Here is an 18,751-nt window from a genome sequence, read left to right on the forward strand (position 1 = left end):
ATTGTTTATACCATGACACAAACCTTTTTTCCTTCTAAAACTTCCTTTATGAGAATCCGATCAGTCATGTGACCTAGAGATGGGATTCTGGGATTTAGGGGCCGGGTACAGGCAGCGGGTTGGGTGGTATGCCACCTATTTTTCCTTACTTCTGTCACCTTGTGGTTCAGGCTTATTAAGTAAATACAATCCACCGACTCTTACACTCCGACGCAAATTACAAAGACTCACTGGTGGAAAAATTTGAAATTGAAATTAACATAAGAGGTGAAATTTTTCTTACTGGTGATTTCACTATTTCAGTCACTGCATAATTCCCCTGCGACATCCACTTTGTTGTTTCTGATATTGAGAGGCCGGTTCCTTTAAGGTTGATGCTGAAACGACCCTAAAAAAAGCCAGAAAAACATATATATTATACCTGTGACTTTCGTCTGTTTCCCACAAACACAGTATGGTTAGGGACGTGTGCATTCTGTAAGAACAATGTTTCCTTACCTGAGGGCACTTAGCTGCACTGTAACAGTCCCCGGCTGTGGCAAACGGGACAGGTCGTCCATCAAGAGTACGTGCAAACTGCAGATCCGTGGCTGGAGGAGAGAGAGCACAAATTATTCCATGATGTGTACATGTAGTTGGCCAAAAGCTACGCTTACTGACAGGAAAAAGCAGACTAATGGCATCCTGCTTTGCAGGAGCAAAGTCTCTCTGAAAAAAGGAAGAGACTTTAGGAGTAGATTTATTAAAGATTCTAAACGGGAAAAGTGGAGGTGTTGCCCATAGCAACCAATCACATTCTAGCTATCATGTATCGAGTACATTCTAGAAAATGATAGCTAGAATTTGATTGGTTGCTATGGGCAACACCTTCACATTTCCTGTTTAGAAATTTATGTTACAGTGGGAGACAGTACTGTATGGAACATTGTCCCCTGTGGCTGCTTCATCAGTTTCAGCGTAATCTGACTGCATGCAGCTCAGCTCGCACCTCCTGGCTGATAGACCTTTTAACGTTAGCAGCTGATCTATGTTCTGGAATTGTGCACTTCTCTCATGTACTCTGAAATAGCCCACAGTAACCAATCAGATATTAGCTTTGATCAGTCTAACACAAATTAGATTCATAAGCATTGAGCTTACTGAGTTACTGTGCTTTATGTTTACTGTACTGTGCTGTCTCACCTTGTATTGTAATTTGTTTTTGTCCCTGTACGGCGCCACGGACACCTTGTGGCGCCCTATAAATAAAAATTAATAATAATAAAAGCAAAATGATTGGCAGCTATGGATTATAATACACATTGATATTTGAACCAAGATTTGAAATAAACCTTTAATGTTAATATACACTATATGGACACATTATTGAATTATTAATGATTTAATTGAGGTGTTTCAATCAGACCCGTTGCCAGAGGTGTATAAAATCAAGCACCCAGCCATGCAGTCTCCATTTGCAAACATTTGTGATACAAAATGGGTCGTTCTGAAGAGCTCAGTGACTTCTAGCGTGGTGCTGTGATAGGATGCCACCTTTGTTTGTGAAATTTCATCCCTGCTGAATATTCCACGGTGAATTGTAAGTGATGTTATTAGAATGTGGAAACATTTAGGAAAAACAGCAACTCAGCCATGAAGAGGAAGACCACGTAAAATCACAGAGCGGGTTCAACGACTGCTAAGGCGCATGGTGCGTAAAAGTCACCAACGCTCTGCTGATTCCATAGCAGAAGTATTCTGAACTTCCACTGGCATTAATGTAGGAAAAAAAACTGTGAAGTGGGAGCTTAATGGAATGGGTTTCCAAAGCTGAGCAGCTGCATGCAAGCCTCACATCACCAAGACCAATGGCAAGCGTCAGATGGAGGGGTGTAAAGCACTCCATCTGCGGAGCAGTTGAAACGTGTTTTTTGTGGAGTAACCAATCACACTTCTCTGTTTGACAGTCAGATGGCTGAGTCTGGGTTTGGCGGATGCCGAGAGAACATTAACTGTCTGATTGCATTATGCCAACTGTGAAGGTTGGTGGAGGAGGGATAATGGTATGGGGCAGTTTTTCAGGGTTTGGGCTAGGCCCCTTATCTCCAGTGAAGGGAAATCTTAAAGCTTCAGCATACCAAGTCATTTTGAACATTGCTATGCTTCCAACTTTGTGACAACAGTTTGGGGAAGGCCCTTTTCTATTCCAACATGACTGTGCCCCAGTGCACAAAGCAAGGACTACAAAGACATGGTTTGCTGAGTTCAGTGTGGAAGAACCTGACTGGCCCACACAGAGACCTGACCTCAACCCCATCGAACACCTTTGGGATGAACTGGAACGGAGATTGTGAGCCAGGACTTCTCCTCCCACATCAGTGCCTGACCTCATAAATGTTCTACAGAATGAATGTGCACACATTCCCACAGAAACACTCCAACATCTGGTGGAAAGCCTTCCAAGGAGAGTGGTGGCTGTAATCACTGCAAAAGGGGAACCAACTCCACATTAAAGTACATGTGTTTGAATACAATGTCACCACAGTCCCTGTTGGTGTAATGGTCAAGGGTCCAAATACTTTTGTCCATATAGTGTATATACATATTACCCATCCTATAGTTGTATCTGGTTTTTCAGTGTGTACCTGATGTGTGAGGTTAAGGAGACAGATTACACGTTATGCACTCACTTATAATTTGTAATGTAGCCAGATCCAGCCTCACTTTACTGAAGGTGGAGAACCCAGCTGCGGTGTAGTCTCTTCTACAAGGGCAGTCTTCTCTCCTGCTCCCATTGTAGGGGCATTCAGTGGGATTCTGTAATCTATAACACAAGAAACGCGTGAGGCAGGCACTGTACATAAGCACTGCTGTCGGCAAACATTTCTCACTACCATTGGGTGCCGTCTGCTGATCAGACAGGCGCCATGTTACATACATGTCACATGTTAGCAGTGTTAGTATGGCAAACAGAGGGCCCGATTCATCAAGACACGTATACTGAGCGCAACCTGCGTTTGGTATAAAACGCACCTATTTCGGCTTTGTACGTTCCCGAATTCATCAAAGAACTGATCTCAAGACACGTGTGGTGTTGAATTTGGGTGTAGGTCTGCTGTGCTCTACTATATAAGATGCTGCAGGATACGTCACTTAACTATGTGGATTATAAATTTACAAAAGAATGCACAGAAATAGAAACCCTAGATAAATGTCACCTGTTAATAATATAGGCATTAGTGATACAGCAGTTAAAATAAAAAGTGTTTTTAGTTATAATTTATTTATTTTTTTAACTTAAAAGGTTTTTATTAAGTTTTTAGTAAAAGAATATGTAACAAACATGGCAGTTACAACAGAGTACAGTGCATAATGTAGATCCAATAAATCAGTCAGAACTGCCCATAAACAAACAATCAAAAAAGAAACAACAAACAATAACACAAGAAATATTCAAATACACATAAGACAAAGACTTCAAGGGGGAGGGGGAGGGAGACAGACAGGAGGGCAAGAGTCGGAGACTGGCCGTATTAAACCCAATCAACCATAAAAATACATTTTGAAAACAGGACATCTACCCTCCAGAGGGGTATACAGCATGGGAGAGTTAGGTGGCAGACACAGGTCTGTACCATATTTTTTTTTTTCATGAAATACATTTAATGGGATGTTGTTAATGTCTATGGAACATAAAATACATTTTTACAGTTGCTTGTGATTGCAAACACATGTTATAGCATGCATACAAGACTGTCATCACTACTGATCAGGACTTAGACTAGAGCTGTATCTGGAGCAAGAGATACGGCAGAAAAACAAGTAACCCCGGGATGCTCAATGCTGGATTAGAACGTGGCTGCGTGCGCTTAGTTTGGCACACCGCTATTCTGCAGTGACTATGGGAAAATGCGTCGTCCCCGCCCCGTTCACTCCCCAGAATTGTAAGCTGTAGCAATTGTAGTTGTGTGTGTTAGGGAATTAAGATCGTAAGCTCCAATGAGACAGGGACTGATGTGAGTGAGTTCTCTGTAAAGCGCTGCGGAATTAGTGGCGCTAAATAAATAACTGATGATGATGATGATGATGTGTCGCGTCATTTTGTATACGATGCACTCAAAATTGTCAGATACGTGCATTGATGAATCAGGCCCATTATATCTAATGTACAGGTGAGAGCGTATTTGCGGAATACTGGTTACACCATGATAACATTGAGCTTCATTAAAATACATTTTTTTTAAGGCAGCTACAAACAATTATTTCTGAGAGGCACAACTTAATCAGTTCAGAGAAGCTACATACCACATGACAACAACATTTCTATCAATAGAGCAGCTAAATAAGAAAGCATTAGAAGCAATAAGGAAAACAAAAGAGCATTTCAATTGTTAAAACTGCATAGGGAAAGTTAATCTTTTAAAGATTAATTTTTGTTTATATTCACCAAGGACAAATAAATGGCAGGACATTGGTAATGTACCAATAGCCTATGGACTCCATTAGATGCTACTTATCTATCACAGGTGGAGGTGCAGTCACGCCTACAAAAGACCGATAATGTAGCTGCCCCAGAGGGCATTCACCCATGTGTGCTAAAGGAACTAAGTTTAGTAATTGATGGACTAGTACATGTTAACTGGAATACAAATGGAGAAAACTGAAATGGAAAAGCACTTAGGATTACTAGTGGAGAGAAAGCTGAGCGGCTGTACCCAGTGCCAGGCAGCAGATGCCAGTTCCTGGATGCATAAAGAGGAGATAGATGCACGTGATGGAAACATACTATTAGCCTTATATAAGTCACTAATTAGATCACATCTTAAATATGGGGCACAGTTTTGGGCATCTCACTGTAGAAGGACATAGGAGAACTCAAGAGGGGTCGGAGGTGGTGTAAAGGATCTGGTATCAGCGAAGGAGTCCAGGGGATATAGTTACTAAACTACGGGTTTGAAAAAGTGGAGATGTTGCCTATAGCAACCAATCAGATTCTAGTTATCATTTATTTAGTACATTCTACAGAATGACAGCTAGAATCTGATTGGTTGCTATCGGAAACATCTCCACTTTTTCAAACCTGCAGTTTAGTAAATATAACCCCAGATGTCAGCGTGGAAAATATCAGGAACAAGCCAGGGCCAGTGAAAGCGAAAGTGGAGTGTAGTTAAAAAAAAACACTGAAGTAAGCTATTTTTATTTTAAAATCATAAATTAAGATTAAAGAAATTGCAGCACGTTTTTGAACTTGTTCTTGACCAATGATCTTTTTGTACTAAGGACCATGTAGAGTACAAGAGCTCGGAAGCTATCATCTTCATCATCATTTATTTATATAGCGCCACTAATGCCGCAGCGCTGTACAGAGAATGCAGTCAGATCAGTCCCTGCCCCATTGGAGCTTACAGTCTAAATTCCCTAATATACACAGAGACTAAGGTCAATTTGATAGCAGCCAATTAATCTACTAGCTATGAATGGAGGAAAGCCTGAGCTGGCTGATAGAGATGGCTTGGGACAGAACATGGTAGCGGACACTCCACTTTTGCTGGATGGAGCTGGGAAATATAGATTTAAAAACTTTATCAAACTTTTGTATGAATACACTGCATTGCAGCAATTAGCCTGTATCAACAGATTCCCAATAGTTCCAATTAATGGACCCTAAAGAGGCCGTGCCGTTCACGGGGCACCATTACGAGGGTGGAGCAGCTCAGTTAAAGCTTGGCAATTAGTCAGGGATGCAGGGGCCGCCACAATTCTGGATTACAGCAGATGTACCAGATAAACAAAGAAAAATTCACTGATCAACATATAGATTAATAAAGCACTTGTATGCGAGTGTCCACAATAAGCATTCTCTAACATACCTGTAACCAAACACCTCAGAGAAATTTTCGGCCTCATCACTTACGAGCGTCACGTACTCCTTTGGGCTCTCCGACTGCATCCCAGAACAGTAAACCTGAAAGAAAGCCAATCAGTATTATTACTTCACGGCGAGTACGCCTGCAGCCATCTATAAATAATAGAGAACACAGAGCGTCACGGAATACACAGCACGAAAGAAGAAAAGTCACCTTTATTATTTTCTCTTCCACCATAATGTAGTGCTCGCCGTCTTCGTTAACGCTGCGCCTGCTGACGTCTTGACAGCTACGTGGTAAATTGCCTGAAACACAGATGAATCATACGGTGAATTGTTTTTTCTAATGAAAAGGAAGTGAATAGGTTCTTAGATGAGTGCCGACACTGGCAGAGTAAGACAACTTGGATGGTAGTTTAGTCTTTGTTTATATATCAGCGGTGGAAGTGACGGTAACCAGTGTGTGCTAACTGAGGCTAGTCGCACCTAAACCAGAGTTTATATAAAGCAGTCATAGGGCACGTTGTACCTGCTCTTTGTAGGCACCACATTCCAATTATTTCCAGTGCTGATATTTGGACCTATAAAGTACTAAACACCTCCATGAGAAATCATCCTATCAGTTTATTAGGAACCAGTCACATGACTAGTCACTAGGCCAGTGATGGCTAACCTGTGACACTCCAGGTGTTGTGAAACTACAAGCCCCAGCATGCTTTGCCAGCTATCAGCTAGTTATCTACTGGCAAAGCACGCTGGGGCTTGTAGTTTCACAACACCTGGAGTGACACAGGTTAGCCATCGCTGCACTAGGTACTTCATGTTGAATATTCATGAGGTATGACTAAAATGGTATGACTCAATTGACAGGCTGCATGATCATAAATAATGGTTCAGCTCAGAAAATGGGCTTCTGAATGTTACCCACCACCACCCATGCAGCCCTGCTACAGTCACATGGACTGCCATGTCTATAGTTATACCTTCCGCCTCTCACCTTGCTCATTCACTTACTAATCCATACCCACATCATAAAAATATAATATACAGCCAGGCTGATAGCCCAGAATGACTGAATCTATCAAAGACTAGGGGGGTAGATTTACTAAAACTTCTAACAAGGAAAATTGGAGGTGCTGCCCATAGCAACCAATCAGATTCTAGCTATCATTTATCTGGTACAGTCTACAAATGATAGCTGAAATGGGATTGGTTGGTATGGGCAGCACCTCCAATTTTCCTTGTTAGAAGTTTTAGTGAATCTAGGACTTAGTAGGCAGTTGCTAAGGGCTGCACTGATCAGGGGCCAGCTGTGAATTGGCTTCAGGTTAATTTCCATTTAATTTTGCAGGTATATCAGTACATGCTGGCTTTTGTGTGGGTTAGTGGTGTGTTGGGCATGTTGGCATGAGGATTCAGGATGCAAACATATAATTTAGAGAGTATTTATTAGCAGTAGCCTAGGGTAGCACAAAGAGTAAATGTGACACTTTGCCCAAGTACACTACAATACACATGTTCTGCCCAAGTTCAGTAGATTGCACAGAATTTATCAAGTTCACTTAATCTAATCAATGATACATATAACCCCTGGGATATAAACCCCACAGGCCAATCACTGAGTAAAACCTGCTTACAGTCGTGAGGATTGTAGCACAGTCTCTTCTCCTCCGGCTTCATCTCCACGTGGCACATGTTGCTGGGCATATCGCCATTGGTTAAACACTGCACAGAACGCTGCATAAAACCAGCGCCACAGGTCACAGAACACTGCAAATAGAAACAGCACCAGCTTATGTCACTATATGTACACATCAAACTTCCATTATTATCATGTAGCGAGAGGGGGAATCCTTTCTAGACCCAGCTGAGCCACCTGTGGCTCCTCAACTGTTGTCAAACCGCTCTGACAGCGCATGCTGGGATTTGTAGTTCCACAACAGCTGGAGCTCAGGCAATTAGCGGCACAACGGTGGAAGTGTAGCTACAAATCCAGCATAGCCTGCCGACATTTGGATTCTTACCAATTCTGAACTGTATCCTGGATGCGATATATTCCTTCTCTTAAATGATTCTTTTAAATTTCTTTTTCACTGCAACCGATTTCCTGGGTTAGTTTAAAGAATTTTAGGGTTGCAATTTTAGTTTCCTAATGAAAACAAGCTGCAGAAAAGATGCTTTGGAGTTATTCACCCCCTGTTGCACCCCTCTCCCCTGCTGTGGTACAACCCTTGTTTCCATCTACATTTCACATGGGAATATTTCACCTGATCCTTCCACAAGACAAAGCAAATATCACAAAGATGAAAAAAGATTCTTAAAATCTAATTAGAAATTTATAGCGATATTGGTTAGAAAACAAAATGGGCACAATTCATGGTTTTCGGGAAGTTATATGTACATACTAGAGATGAGCGGGCTCGGATTCCGCTAATCCGAGACCACCCGAACAGTGCGGATCCGAACGGGATCCGAGCACTGTTCGGATATTTCCGGCGGGCAAAAAATTGAAAACGAGGCTCTGTCGTCCAAGTCTCGCGTCGAATCTCGCGAGGGGTGGGAGGGAGGGCCCAGAACAATTCCATCTTGTACCTCTTTTTTTGGCATTATGTGCTCAAGCTACCTCGGTGCAACCTTTTGGCCTAAAAACAATATTGTGAGGTGTTCAGAATAGACTAGAAATTAGTGGAAATGATTGTTATTGAATGTTATTGAGGTTAATAATAGCGTAGGAGTGAAAAAAAAACCCACAAAACTGGTTTTTAGCACTTTTTATGTTTTTTTCAAAATAAATCCGAATCCAAAACCTTAAATCCGAACCAAAACCTTTCGTCAGGTGTTTTGCGAAACAAATCCGAACCCAAAACCTCAAGCAAATCCGAATCCAAAACACAAAACACGAGACACCAAAAGTGGCCGGTGCACATCCCTACACAATACATTACCTATATTTTCATTAGAGATTCCTAGAGATAAGTTTATATTTGGACTCACTGAAGGGAGAAGTCTGGCGTCTGCCCGCTGATGATTACACGTTGAGCGGACAGATATGGGTCACCTGACCCCAGCAGTAACCTCTGGATCGGATGTTATGTACATCAGTAACGCAGCAATATACATAACAGGTGGCAATAAATATCTCAACTGAGGCAGTCAGTGTTTTTGGCAAACATTTGAGATAAGAGCAGTAACAAACTCATTTAATGACCCATGATGTTTGCCAATAGCACTAAAATCTCTGTTTTGTGTACTAAAAAAAGGATAATGCTTTTACTCTGGATTTTACTCTATTTAACCTTCATTTAAAGTGAAACTGAAAAATATATTCATTATATTTTGCTTAGCCAAACTTTAAATAATCATTCTACAATTGTTCATGAAAATCTGCCCATTAGGGGCACCGATCCATTGTAGTAGGTGGACGAGAATACATTGTACCTCTGGGAGCTGCCATGTTTCCCTGTCTGTTTCTCATATTAAGAAACACAGATATGCAAAGAAATTAAAGTGTACCTGTCGCTAGAGTGGATGGAGGCAGCTGGTTTGTGGGTAGAGACAATATTCATGAGAATGCAGCCAACTAAATTTACTAGATATCTGTGACATCACCGAGGAACTTTATACTAACGGGACATCGCAGAGACACTGTATGCAGGCCCGGCGCTCCCATTAGGCAAGGTTAGGCACTTGCCTAGGGCGCCGGGCTCTGGAGGGCGCCACAGTATTCTAAAATACTTTAAAACTGTGCGGCGACCGCTGACCATACCTGTCACGGCCGCCGCACAGCATCAGATGGACAGGGAGGGGGGAAGAGGCTATTTTGTCACCACCGCCGCCTCTCTGCTCCGTCTCCTCCCCTCCACTTACTATTGTCAGTGAGTGGAGGGGAGGAGACGGAGCAGAGAGGCGGCGGTGGTGAGACAAGGTAAGGAGAGGAGGGAGGGAGGAGGGAGGCGATTTTTGCGGGGGGGGGGGGATTGGGCGCCGCTTTTTTAAAAATACCTAGGGCGCCGTGGACCCTAGCACCGGCCCTGACTGTATGCTTGAGGTTACATTACTGAGGCACCGTATGCCTGAGGTTACATCACTGAGGCATCGTATGCCTGAGGTTACATTACTGAGGCACCGTATGCCTGAGGTTACATTACTGAGGCACTATATGCCTGAGGTTACATCAATGAGGCACCATATGCCTGAGGTGACATCACTGAGGCACTATATGCCTGAGGTGACATCACTGAGGCACTATATGCCTGAGGTGACATCACTGAGGCACTATATGCCTGAGGTGACATCACTGAGGCACCATATGCCTGAGGTGACATCACTGAGGCACTGTATACCTGAGGTGACATCACTGAGGGGCTATATGCCTGAGGTGACATCACTGAGGCACTATATGCCTGAGGTGACATCACTGAGGCACTATATGCCTAAGATGACATCACTGAGGCACTATATGCCTGAGGTGACATCATGGAGGCACTGTATACCTGAGGTGACATCACTGAGGCATCTATGTCTAAGGTGACATCAGTGAGGCACTATATACCTGAGGTGACATCACTGAGGCACTGTATACCTGAGGTGACATCACTGAGGCACTGTATACCTGAGGTGACATCACTGAGGTAATAACCGCAAGGTAACATCAATGAGGCACTATACACCTGAGGTGACATCAATGAGGCACTATACACCTGAGGTAACATCAATGAGGCACTATATACCTAAGTTTATATAAATGAGGCTCTGTATGTCTTAGTGAAATCACAGGTTCATAGTAAAATGATGCATCTGAATACAGCGTTAGACAACACAATGGCTGCCTCAGTTGTGTGTGAAACTACAAGTGCACTTTAAGTTCAATAGCAAACGCTTATGTGTCACTGAACACTTATATAAGTATATGTCACAGTCTCACACAGGGACACTTGTGTTACCCAGAGAACAGCTCTACAAAACATTGCACTGGTTTTATAACACAAAATGTTTCAGAGTAACAGAATACTCACTTTTCCCCAATTGCCAACTCTCCATGAAGCTAATACAGGACATTCTCCTAAGAAACAGCTTTGTACATTTGGGGGTTGGGTTCCTGGACAGTTTGCTGAACTCTGGTAGCCATACTCATAGTGGTCCTTTCCCGAATACACTTCACTGCAGGACACCAGCCTCTGCCGATAGCCCATCCCACACGTCACCGAACACTGGTGAAATAATTAACATATCTCAACCGTGGAGGTAAGAAACACACTGAAAAATTATTTTTCTTTTATCAAATGTCTCTCTGACCATTTACAATGTTCTGGAACGCCGAGTACTGAAGTGCATTGGAGGGTGGATGAGTTGCAGACAGCGATCTCTGCATAGGAACGTGTGGGGCCTGATTCATTAAGGATCTTAACTTGAGAAACTTCTTATTTCAGTCTCCTGGACCAAACCATGTTACAATGCAGGGGTGCAAATTAGTATTCTGTTTTGCACATAAGTTATATACTGACTGTTTTTTCATGTAACACACAAATACTTGATAGCTTATTTGTACACTGACATTTAAAGTTGATATTTGTGTGCTACATGAAAAAACAGTCAGTATTTAACTTATGTGCAAAACAGAATACTAATTTGCACCCCTTGCATTGTAACATGGTTTTGTCCAGGAGACTGACATAAGAAGTTTCTCAAGTTAAGATCCTTAATGAATCAGGCCTGTGGTTATTAAAAAAGTTAGAGTTCTACTTTAAAGGCTAATTCCACCTTTTTGACTGTAGGGGTCCTCTCGCCCTGCGCAGAGGATTGAGGGTCCTACAGGAGGACCCCTCACTGCTAAGGTCTATGCGTTACTTTCTTGTTTATTTTTTCAGTTAAAAGGTGAAATTATCCTTTAACGTTCACCCCATACATATGATAACACAAAGTGAAACATTATGGCTGCTAGTACCTCAGACCACTCCCCGGTTATCCAGATGTATTCACAGGACTGTACGTTGCAGATATCTACATCGGACGGTCTGTTGTTTTCATCACAGTGAAAGGCTGGAACCTCCTTCTTGTCCTCTCTGGCGCAGATCACCTTGCGGTAGCGGAGTCCTTCATCACACGTCTTGCTGCACTGTAGACAACAAAGTTGGCTGTTAGATTGAGGTTCACCTGTCCCGGGTTCTCAGACTATTTCTTTTGCACCAATGAAAGTTTAATTCAAAAAAATATAATGTATGGCTTGAAATATAGGGAAGTGTCCAATGGTATAAAAATAAAATGTTATCTCAGAATTACTTATTTAGAATGATAGGAGGAAATTTATGACAAGTAAAACTGGCCACTGCCCACTGCATAATCCTCTTTAGTGACGACATCTATTTTTGCACAACCTCGCCTCCACCTGTGCAGGAGCGTGAAACAGAAGCGCCAAGATGGAGTCATATGCAGAGGCGCTAAATATTACATTGACTGGTGGGAGCAGTTGGCGGGCACAAAGGCGTTTCTTGCTAAGTGGGGGCTGCTCTGTGGGCAACGTGCTAAAATGATTTTTCATTATGCAGAGCGAGATTATTCCAGTAAGATAAAAGGAGGGTGCATTTTGCGGGGTCTTACTTTCCTTTGCGGAAGGATACACAGACATCTCCACACTGCAAAAACCACTTGAATTTTGCCTCGTCTTACACCTTACAATTGCAATTCAGCATTTTTAGGTGAACTTAAACCATAAATAAGACTAAACCAAGCAATCAACCAAGGTGTGCAATCACTAGGCCTCCCAAACCTCCCTCCAACAAACACAACAGAATTGCTACACATACCAGTGCCAAATCGGGACGGTCCTGCCTGACTCACATAGATTTCCCCATTACACAGTAACTGTCACCTACAACTGCATTATAACAGTTATCTGAAGAGAACAATGCACACAGGGCTGGTGGGATCACGCTGGGCGTCTTCTTCTCCTCTGTCAGACTGGGAGTGGTGCTGGGAGGTATAATAATGTCACCGCTCAACTGTCCCCATCTTTGGTGGGACATCCCGATCCGAGGGCCTCAGTGACATCATTGAGGCGCTGAGAGTGCAGCCTATCAATTCACAAGGATACAGTGACATCACTGAGGCACTGAGAGTGCAGCCTATCAATTCACTATGAATGAGTCCATCAATGATGTCACTTGCCACTAGTGAATTGATAGACTGCATTTTCGTATTCTAATACATACTGGTGAGGTCCAAAACATGACCACCTCCACTGTGTGTAGACGGCAGATGCTTTTTAAAATAAATAACCATCTTGTCTGATGTCATAATAATTCTGTACGTCATGTTTGAAAGTACCAACACTACACACAATTATTTTTGCACAATATAGATGGTTCTGGAGGCTTCTGATGGACAGATCCTGCCTGCAGCTTTACCAATGGCCACAGTGAGGCAGTGTTGTATCATCGTTGGATAAAATCGGTGCAACGGACTGAGATTAACTGTATTACTCACAATGAATTGCATATGTGTGGCAGTAAAATGTATATAACTGCTTTACAGACCTATTATCAACGCTTATACCTTATTATACAACGGAAATTTCTTACCCGTCAAAATTTCATAGACAGGCTGGATTTCCCCCCCTGTTGCTTTCAATTAGAAGCAGACATTTGATTCCTGTGTAGCTTTGGGACGCAGAACACATCTCAAATACGACAGCGTTCTACCAACCTTTACGTGATAAATCAACCCACTTTTGTCTGATTTCTTTACATAATAAACTCTACCAATAGAAATCAAAGGCAAGTTCATGCTTTTTCTATAATAATGTTTCTGTAATATTACAGCGTTCGATGTAGTCAAACACACAATTGCGCAGTTCATGAACATAGCCACTAGATGGCAAGCTCTGCCTTCTACTCTGAAGAAGTTGAGTAAGGAAATTGGAAGAGTTCCTTAGGGATATTGGAGATTGCTAGCACTCTATATATCATGAATGGAAGTTGGATTAAACGACAGGCGGCTATATTACAAAAAAAAATACAGAATGATAGACAACTCCTGATTTCCAGAAATAAAAGAGAAATTCCCTCAGCGGACAAGTAAATAAAGATGGTGTAGAGGACAGACAGTGACGTTCCAGGACGCCACAGACTATAGCACAGCAGCAAGGACTGGGAGTATAATCAATGTTCCGCAGAAACCCATTGATCGTTGAAATGCCCTCTTTTCGTCTGCATGTGAAACTGTTGGGCTGTGTTAAATGGATAACTTTTCTACTTGGTCTTTAATAAAAATATCAAGCCTTCAAAAGACTTAGGTTAAAGACTGCATTTCTCATGCTTACATTAATGTTAGGGTTGTCTGACAGAACAAGTGATGCCTCTGATATATATATCTAGACCTGCAATAGCAAAACAGCAAGATAGTCTAGAAACTGTCAACACCAACTTACAAAACACAGAAGGCAAAGTGCATTGGTTTGCTGAACATTTTAAAAAATAAAAAAATAGCCTAGTTCTTTTGTACTCTTGACGTAATTTAATAAATAATTCCCACAACATATTCTGGTTCATGTTTGAATATAGCTCAAGTTAAACCTTCAAATGACTTTTCATTTCTTAATTTGCAACTTTCACTAAATACACCAAAGCCTATACATCATTTAAGTAGCAGGGTTTTTTTGTTTTCATTGCCTTTGGATATATCACAAAAAATGAGGATACAAATACAAATGTATCCTATGCAGGGAACAGATCTCAGCTGTGTTGTATTTATCAATACAAAGCTTAGTAAAACACAGAAGGAGGCAAGCAAGATAAAGCAACTAATATAATAAATATAATCATTATATATAATTAATGTAATAAAAGTTGCATGTAAAAGGAGAGGTACAAATAAGTAACTTAAAGTCACCTGTAAGCAATAAACCCTTTTTAACTCTAAATTCGACACTGTGCTGTTAATTGTATTGATCCCCAAATTAAGAGGCGTTACAGATTATCTGTACTGTATGTGGGTATCCTGCTCCAAATTCAATATTATTACATGAACCCCATACTCACCGGGGCTCCCTAATAAGTTTGGTTATGTGCAGGCTCAGGACCAGATTAATTCCAATGTCCGCTCAGAAAGACGTCTATTGGTCGTCGAGCTGAGGAGAGAGAGGACACTGGAATTAGTGCTTTCTGCACTGCTCCTGGGCCATCAGTTTTACAGCAGTCTAATGTAACTGGATCCCTACCCAGTCCTAGGGTCACAATATTACTAAGGTGCTGTAGTTTTGCCGCTATTATCTGCTCAGTTTCCATATGAATACAATGTGGACACTGACACATTGGCTTTGGCGTTATATCCACCGGCATTTGATTTGTATTTTGAAAATACAAGTGATAATGCACGGTAAACGAGAACGTGCTTGAGAAGCAGTTGTTACATTGTATTTTTAATTGCAGAGTCATTGCAGGACACTACATAGACCTCTGTGCGTGAATGGGGGCAGGAAAACTGAAAACTGTGCTGCGTCGTAATACAAATGAAATGCACCTGAGCGCAAATGGGCTCCAGTGTCAGACACTGTGTGCAGTTTGAATGTTCTCCCCATGTTTGTGTGGGTTTCCTCCGGGTGCTCTGGTTTCCTCCCACAGTCCAACAACATACTGGTAGGTTAAGTGGCTGCTGACTGAAATAGACCCTAGTCTGTGTAATTGGGAATGTAGATTGCAAGTTCAAATGGGGCAGGGACTGATGTGAGTGATTACCTATTCTCTGCACTATATAATATAATTGGCACTATATAACTAAACCATAATAATAATAATAATAGTAATAATAGTAAATATATAGACCTTAGTTAAATATATTAAAGACCAAAAATACATAAGCCTGCCTACCTGTAACTGTTGGATTGTTGCATTCTCTATTACAATGTATTTAACATCACCTACACCTGAAGATTCTCATCTCCTGGGGGTAGAGCTAATGCTGTTCACTGATAATTCCTGGACCCTACCATGGCATTACCTGTCCACTGTCAGAGGGTTTGAAATCATCTTTTCCCCCAAGTGACTTAAGTAGATACACTCTTCCACTAGTGGGTGTGTCCAGTGGCGGTTCCAGGGGGGGCGATCGGGGCAATCAACCCCCTAGCAGCACAAACATACCTGTAAATTGCAGCCAAGACACCAATAAAAATGATGGAAGGAGCAGAGCCAATCAGGACCAGGGGCGGGGGCAACCGAGACCAACCAATCAGTATGAGGGGACATGATTATGCTAAATTTCCCCCCCCACCCTAAAAATAAAGTCTAGGTCTGCCCCTGGGTGTATCAAACCAACAGTAAAGGATAGATAGTCAGATTATTATGAGCCAATCTATCAAGGCTTAAACCATGCGGAAATGTCTTTTTCCGCATGGTTTAGGCATATTAAAGTAGCTTGTTAATTTAACAAAAGCCTAAATCTAAGCCTATCAGAGATATCTCCTGCATTAGGCAAAGTACCGCACAATACCGCAGTCCTCATTATACTCATGGGGACTGCGGTCTGAGTACATTTATCAAGGGATGATAATGTAATTACCATTTTTGCGGTGGGTCACAGATGGACCCCTTAGGGTCTATTATATTTGTTTTAGTGAAAACAGTCCATGAATGTGGACATATCCGATAGGTGGGCTCCAGATTAATAAAACTTTTTAGAAGAAAAGTTAACATAACAATTAATTGTATTGTATTTCTAAGATACATTCCCATTATATACACATATGTATGTTATACAAGCTTTAATGAGTATTAACAAAGAGATCATCTTTATTACACCCTGACTAAAATGTGCTTCCATATCACTGCTGTTCCTCTATGGATCTGCCCACATAGGTGGTTTATCTATCAGTGCTCCAAAAGGAACTAAAATAGATAAAACCACTAAGGCGATAGCATGACATAGGGAACCATTGGTTTAATGTCAGAATCATTCTTTCATTGCTGTCTGTATGGACCTTATAGGCCGCTTGGACAGAGTTTTGCACGCTGCTGCTTGTTAATGCAAATATCTAATCAGTCAATCATGTAAGAGCAACTCAATGCATAAAACCCTGCAGACTCGGTCAAGAGGTTCAGTTGTTGTTCAAACCAAACACCAGAATAGGGAAGAAATGTGACCTAAGTGACTTTGGACGTCCAATGGTTGTTGGTGCCAGAGGGTTTGAGTTATCGCAGAAACTGCTGATCTCCTGGGATTTTCACGCACAACAGTCTCTAGTTTCCAGAGCATGATGCGCAAAATAAAAACAACCAGTGAGAATCAGTTCTGTGAATAAAAACATCTTGTTAATGAGAGAGGTCAGAGGAGACTGGCCAGACTGCTTCAAGCTGACAGGAAGGGGTCAGTAACTCAAATAACCATAAAACCATGGTATGCATCTCTGAACACACAACACGTCCAACTTTGAAGTGAATGGGATACAGCAGCAGAAGACCACACTGGGTTCCACTCCTATCAGCTAAGATCAGGAAACTGAGGCTGCAGTGGGCACAGGGTCACCAAAACTGGGCAGGCAGGTATTGGAAAAACATCGCCTGGTCTGATGAACTCGATTTTTTCTGCAGCACGTAGATGGTAGGGTCAGAATTTCCCGTAAACATCCTACCTTGTATCAATGTTGCAGGCTGGTGGTGTAATGATGTGCAGAATGCTTTCTTGACACACATTAGGCCCCGAAATACCAGTTGATCATTGTCTCTATGCCACAGCCTACCTGAGTACCTTGTTGACTATACGCATCCCGTTATGGCCACAGTCTATCCATGTTCTTGAAGTGGATGGGCTACAGCAGCTACTTCCAGCAGGATAACACGCAACCTGGTTCCACAAACATGACAATGACTTCAGTGTTTTTCCAGTGGCCTCCACAGTTACCAGATCTGATAGAGCACCTTTGGGTCGTGGTGGATTCGCAGCATGAATGTGCAGTCGGCAAATCTGCAGCAATTGTGTGATGTCACCATGGACCAGAGTCTGTACGGAATGTTTCCAGCACCTTGTTGTATCCATGCCGCAAAGAATTCAGGTAAGGGAGGCAGCCAGATGATCTCTACGCTCACCCACCTCTTTTACCAGGATGTACAGCATATGCTGCCATTGCAGTCATCACCCTCAGCTCTATGATAGGTGTAGGGGGGAATACAAAATATGGAGCAAATTTGCTCTCAGACAAACCATGTTGCAATACATATAGGGCCTGAGTCATTAAGGAGAGCAAAGCATAAAGAAGGACCTGGGCAAAACCATGTTGCAGTGGATGGGGGGGGGGGGGGGGGTAAATGTAAAATGTGGGGACAGATTTATAGTTGGGGTAGGACATGTCCTAGATCATCTTTAAATGTTAGTGTAAAACTAAAACTATCAAGTATTTGTGTGCTACATGAAGAAGCAGACACTATTTCACTTATGTGCAAAATAATAAACTAATGTGTACCCCTTGCATTGTAACATGGTTTGTCCAGGGGAACATTTACTTATTTTTGATGCTTTGCTCTGCTTAATGACTCAGGCCCATAATGTATATGTTTTTGCTTCCAGGAAAAATACCGTCTGCTTTTGCAACTAGCGTACAAATACTGGGCAGCTTTATTTTTACACTGCAATTTAGAGTTGAGCTAGGACACGCCCCCTCCCAAATCTAAATCTATCCACACAATTTAAATCCCCCCCCTCCCCCCCTGCAGTGCAACATGGTTTTCTCAAGGTGCAAATTTGCTTTGCTGCAAAGTCTAAATGAGGCCCAATCTGTTACAATGATTTTTAGGCTTCTAATACGCACCAGGAAGCACTAGAGATATTTTGTGTAATCATTATGCGCGTTCATTTATAGAGTGTTGGCCATGTATCTCATCGCTAGCAACAAGTTACTTCTTTGGAACGAGTAGAGTAAGA

General features: G+C 42.0%; 1 protein-coding gene across 4 annotated transcripts in view; it reads right to left on the reverse strand.

Annotated features, from left to right (window-relative positions):
* ADAMTS9 (ADAM metallopeptidase with thrombospondin type 1 motif 9) overlaps positions 1-18,751 on the reverse strand; it is a 197,544-nt gene that overhangs the window by 7,260 nt on the left and 171,533 nt on the right. For 3 of the 4 annotated variants that reach the window (XM_075183375.1, XM_075183374.1, XM_075183376.1), the window contains 8 exons: positions 11,790-11,960; positions 10,861-11,055; positions 7,483-7,615; positions 6,060-6,151; positions 5,850-5,944; positions 2,670-2,803; positions 499-590; positions 284-388 (listed from right to left, as the gene is read on the reverse strand). In XM_075183375.1, the coding sequence (XP_075039476.1) occupies positions 284-388; positions 499-590; positions 2,670-2,803; positions 5,850-5,944; positions 6,060-6,151; positions 7,483-7,615; positions 10,861-11,055; positions 11,790-11,960 (1,017 nt within the window). Of the gene's footprint in view, positions 1-283; positions 389-498; positions 591-2,669; positions 2,804-5,849; positions 5,945-6,059; positions 6,152-7,482; positions 7,616-10,860; positions 11,056-11,789; positions 11,961-14,880; positions 14,970-18,751 lie in introns of those variants that run through there. The other variant, XR_012678594.1, reaches the window with a different exon arrangement.

The sequence above is a fragment of the Mixophyes fleayi genome, chromosome 8 (genome assembly GCF_038048845.1).
Source record: "Mixophyes fleayi isolate aMixFle1 chromosome 8, aMixFle1.hap1, whole genome shotgun sequence".
Lineage (NCBI taxonomy): Eukaryota > Metazoa > Chordata > Amphibia > Anura > Limnodynastidae > Mixophyes > Mixophyes fleayi.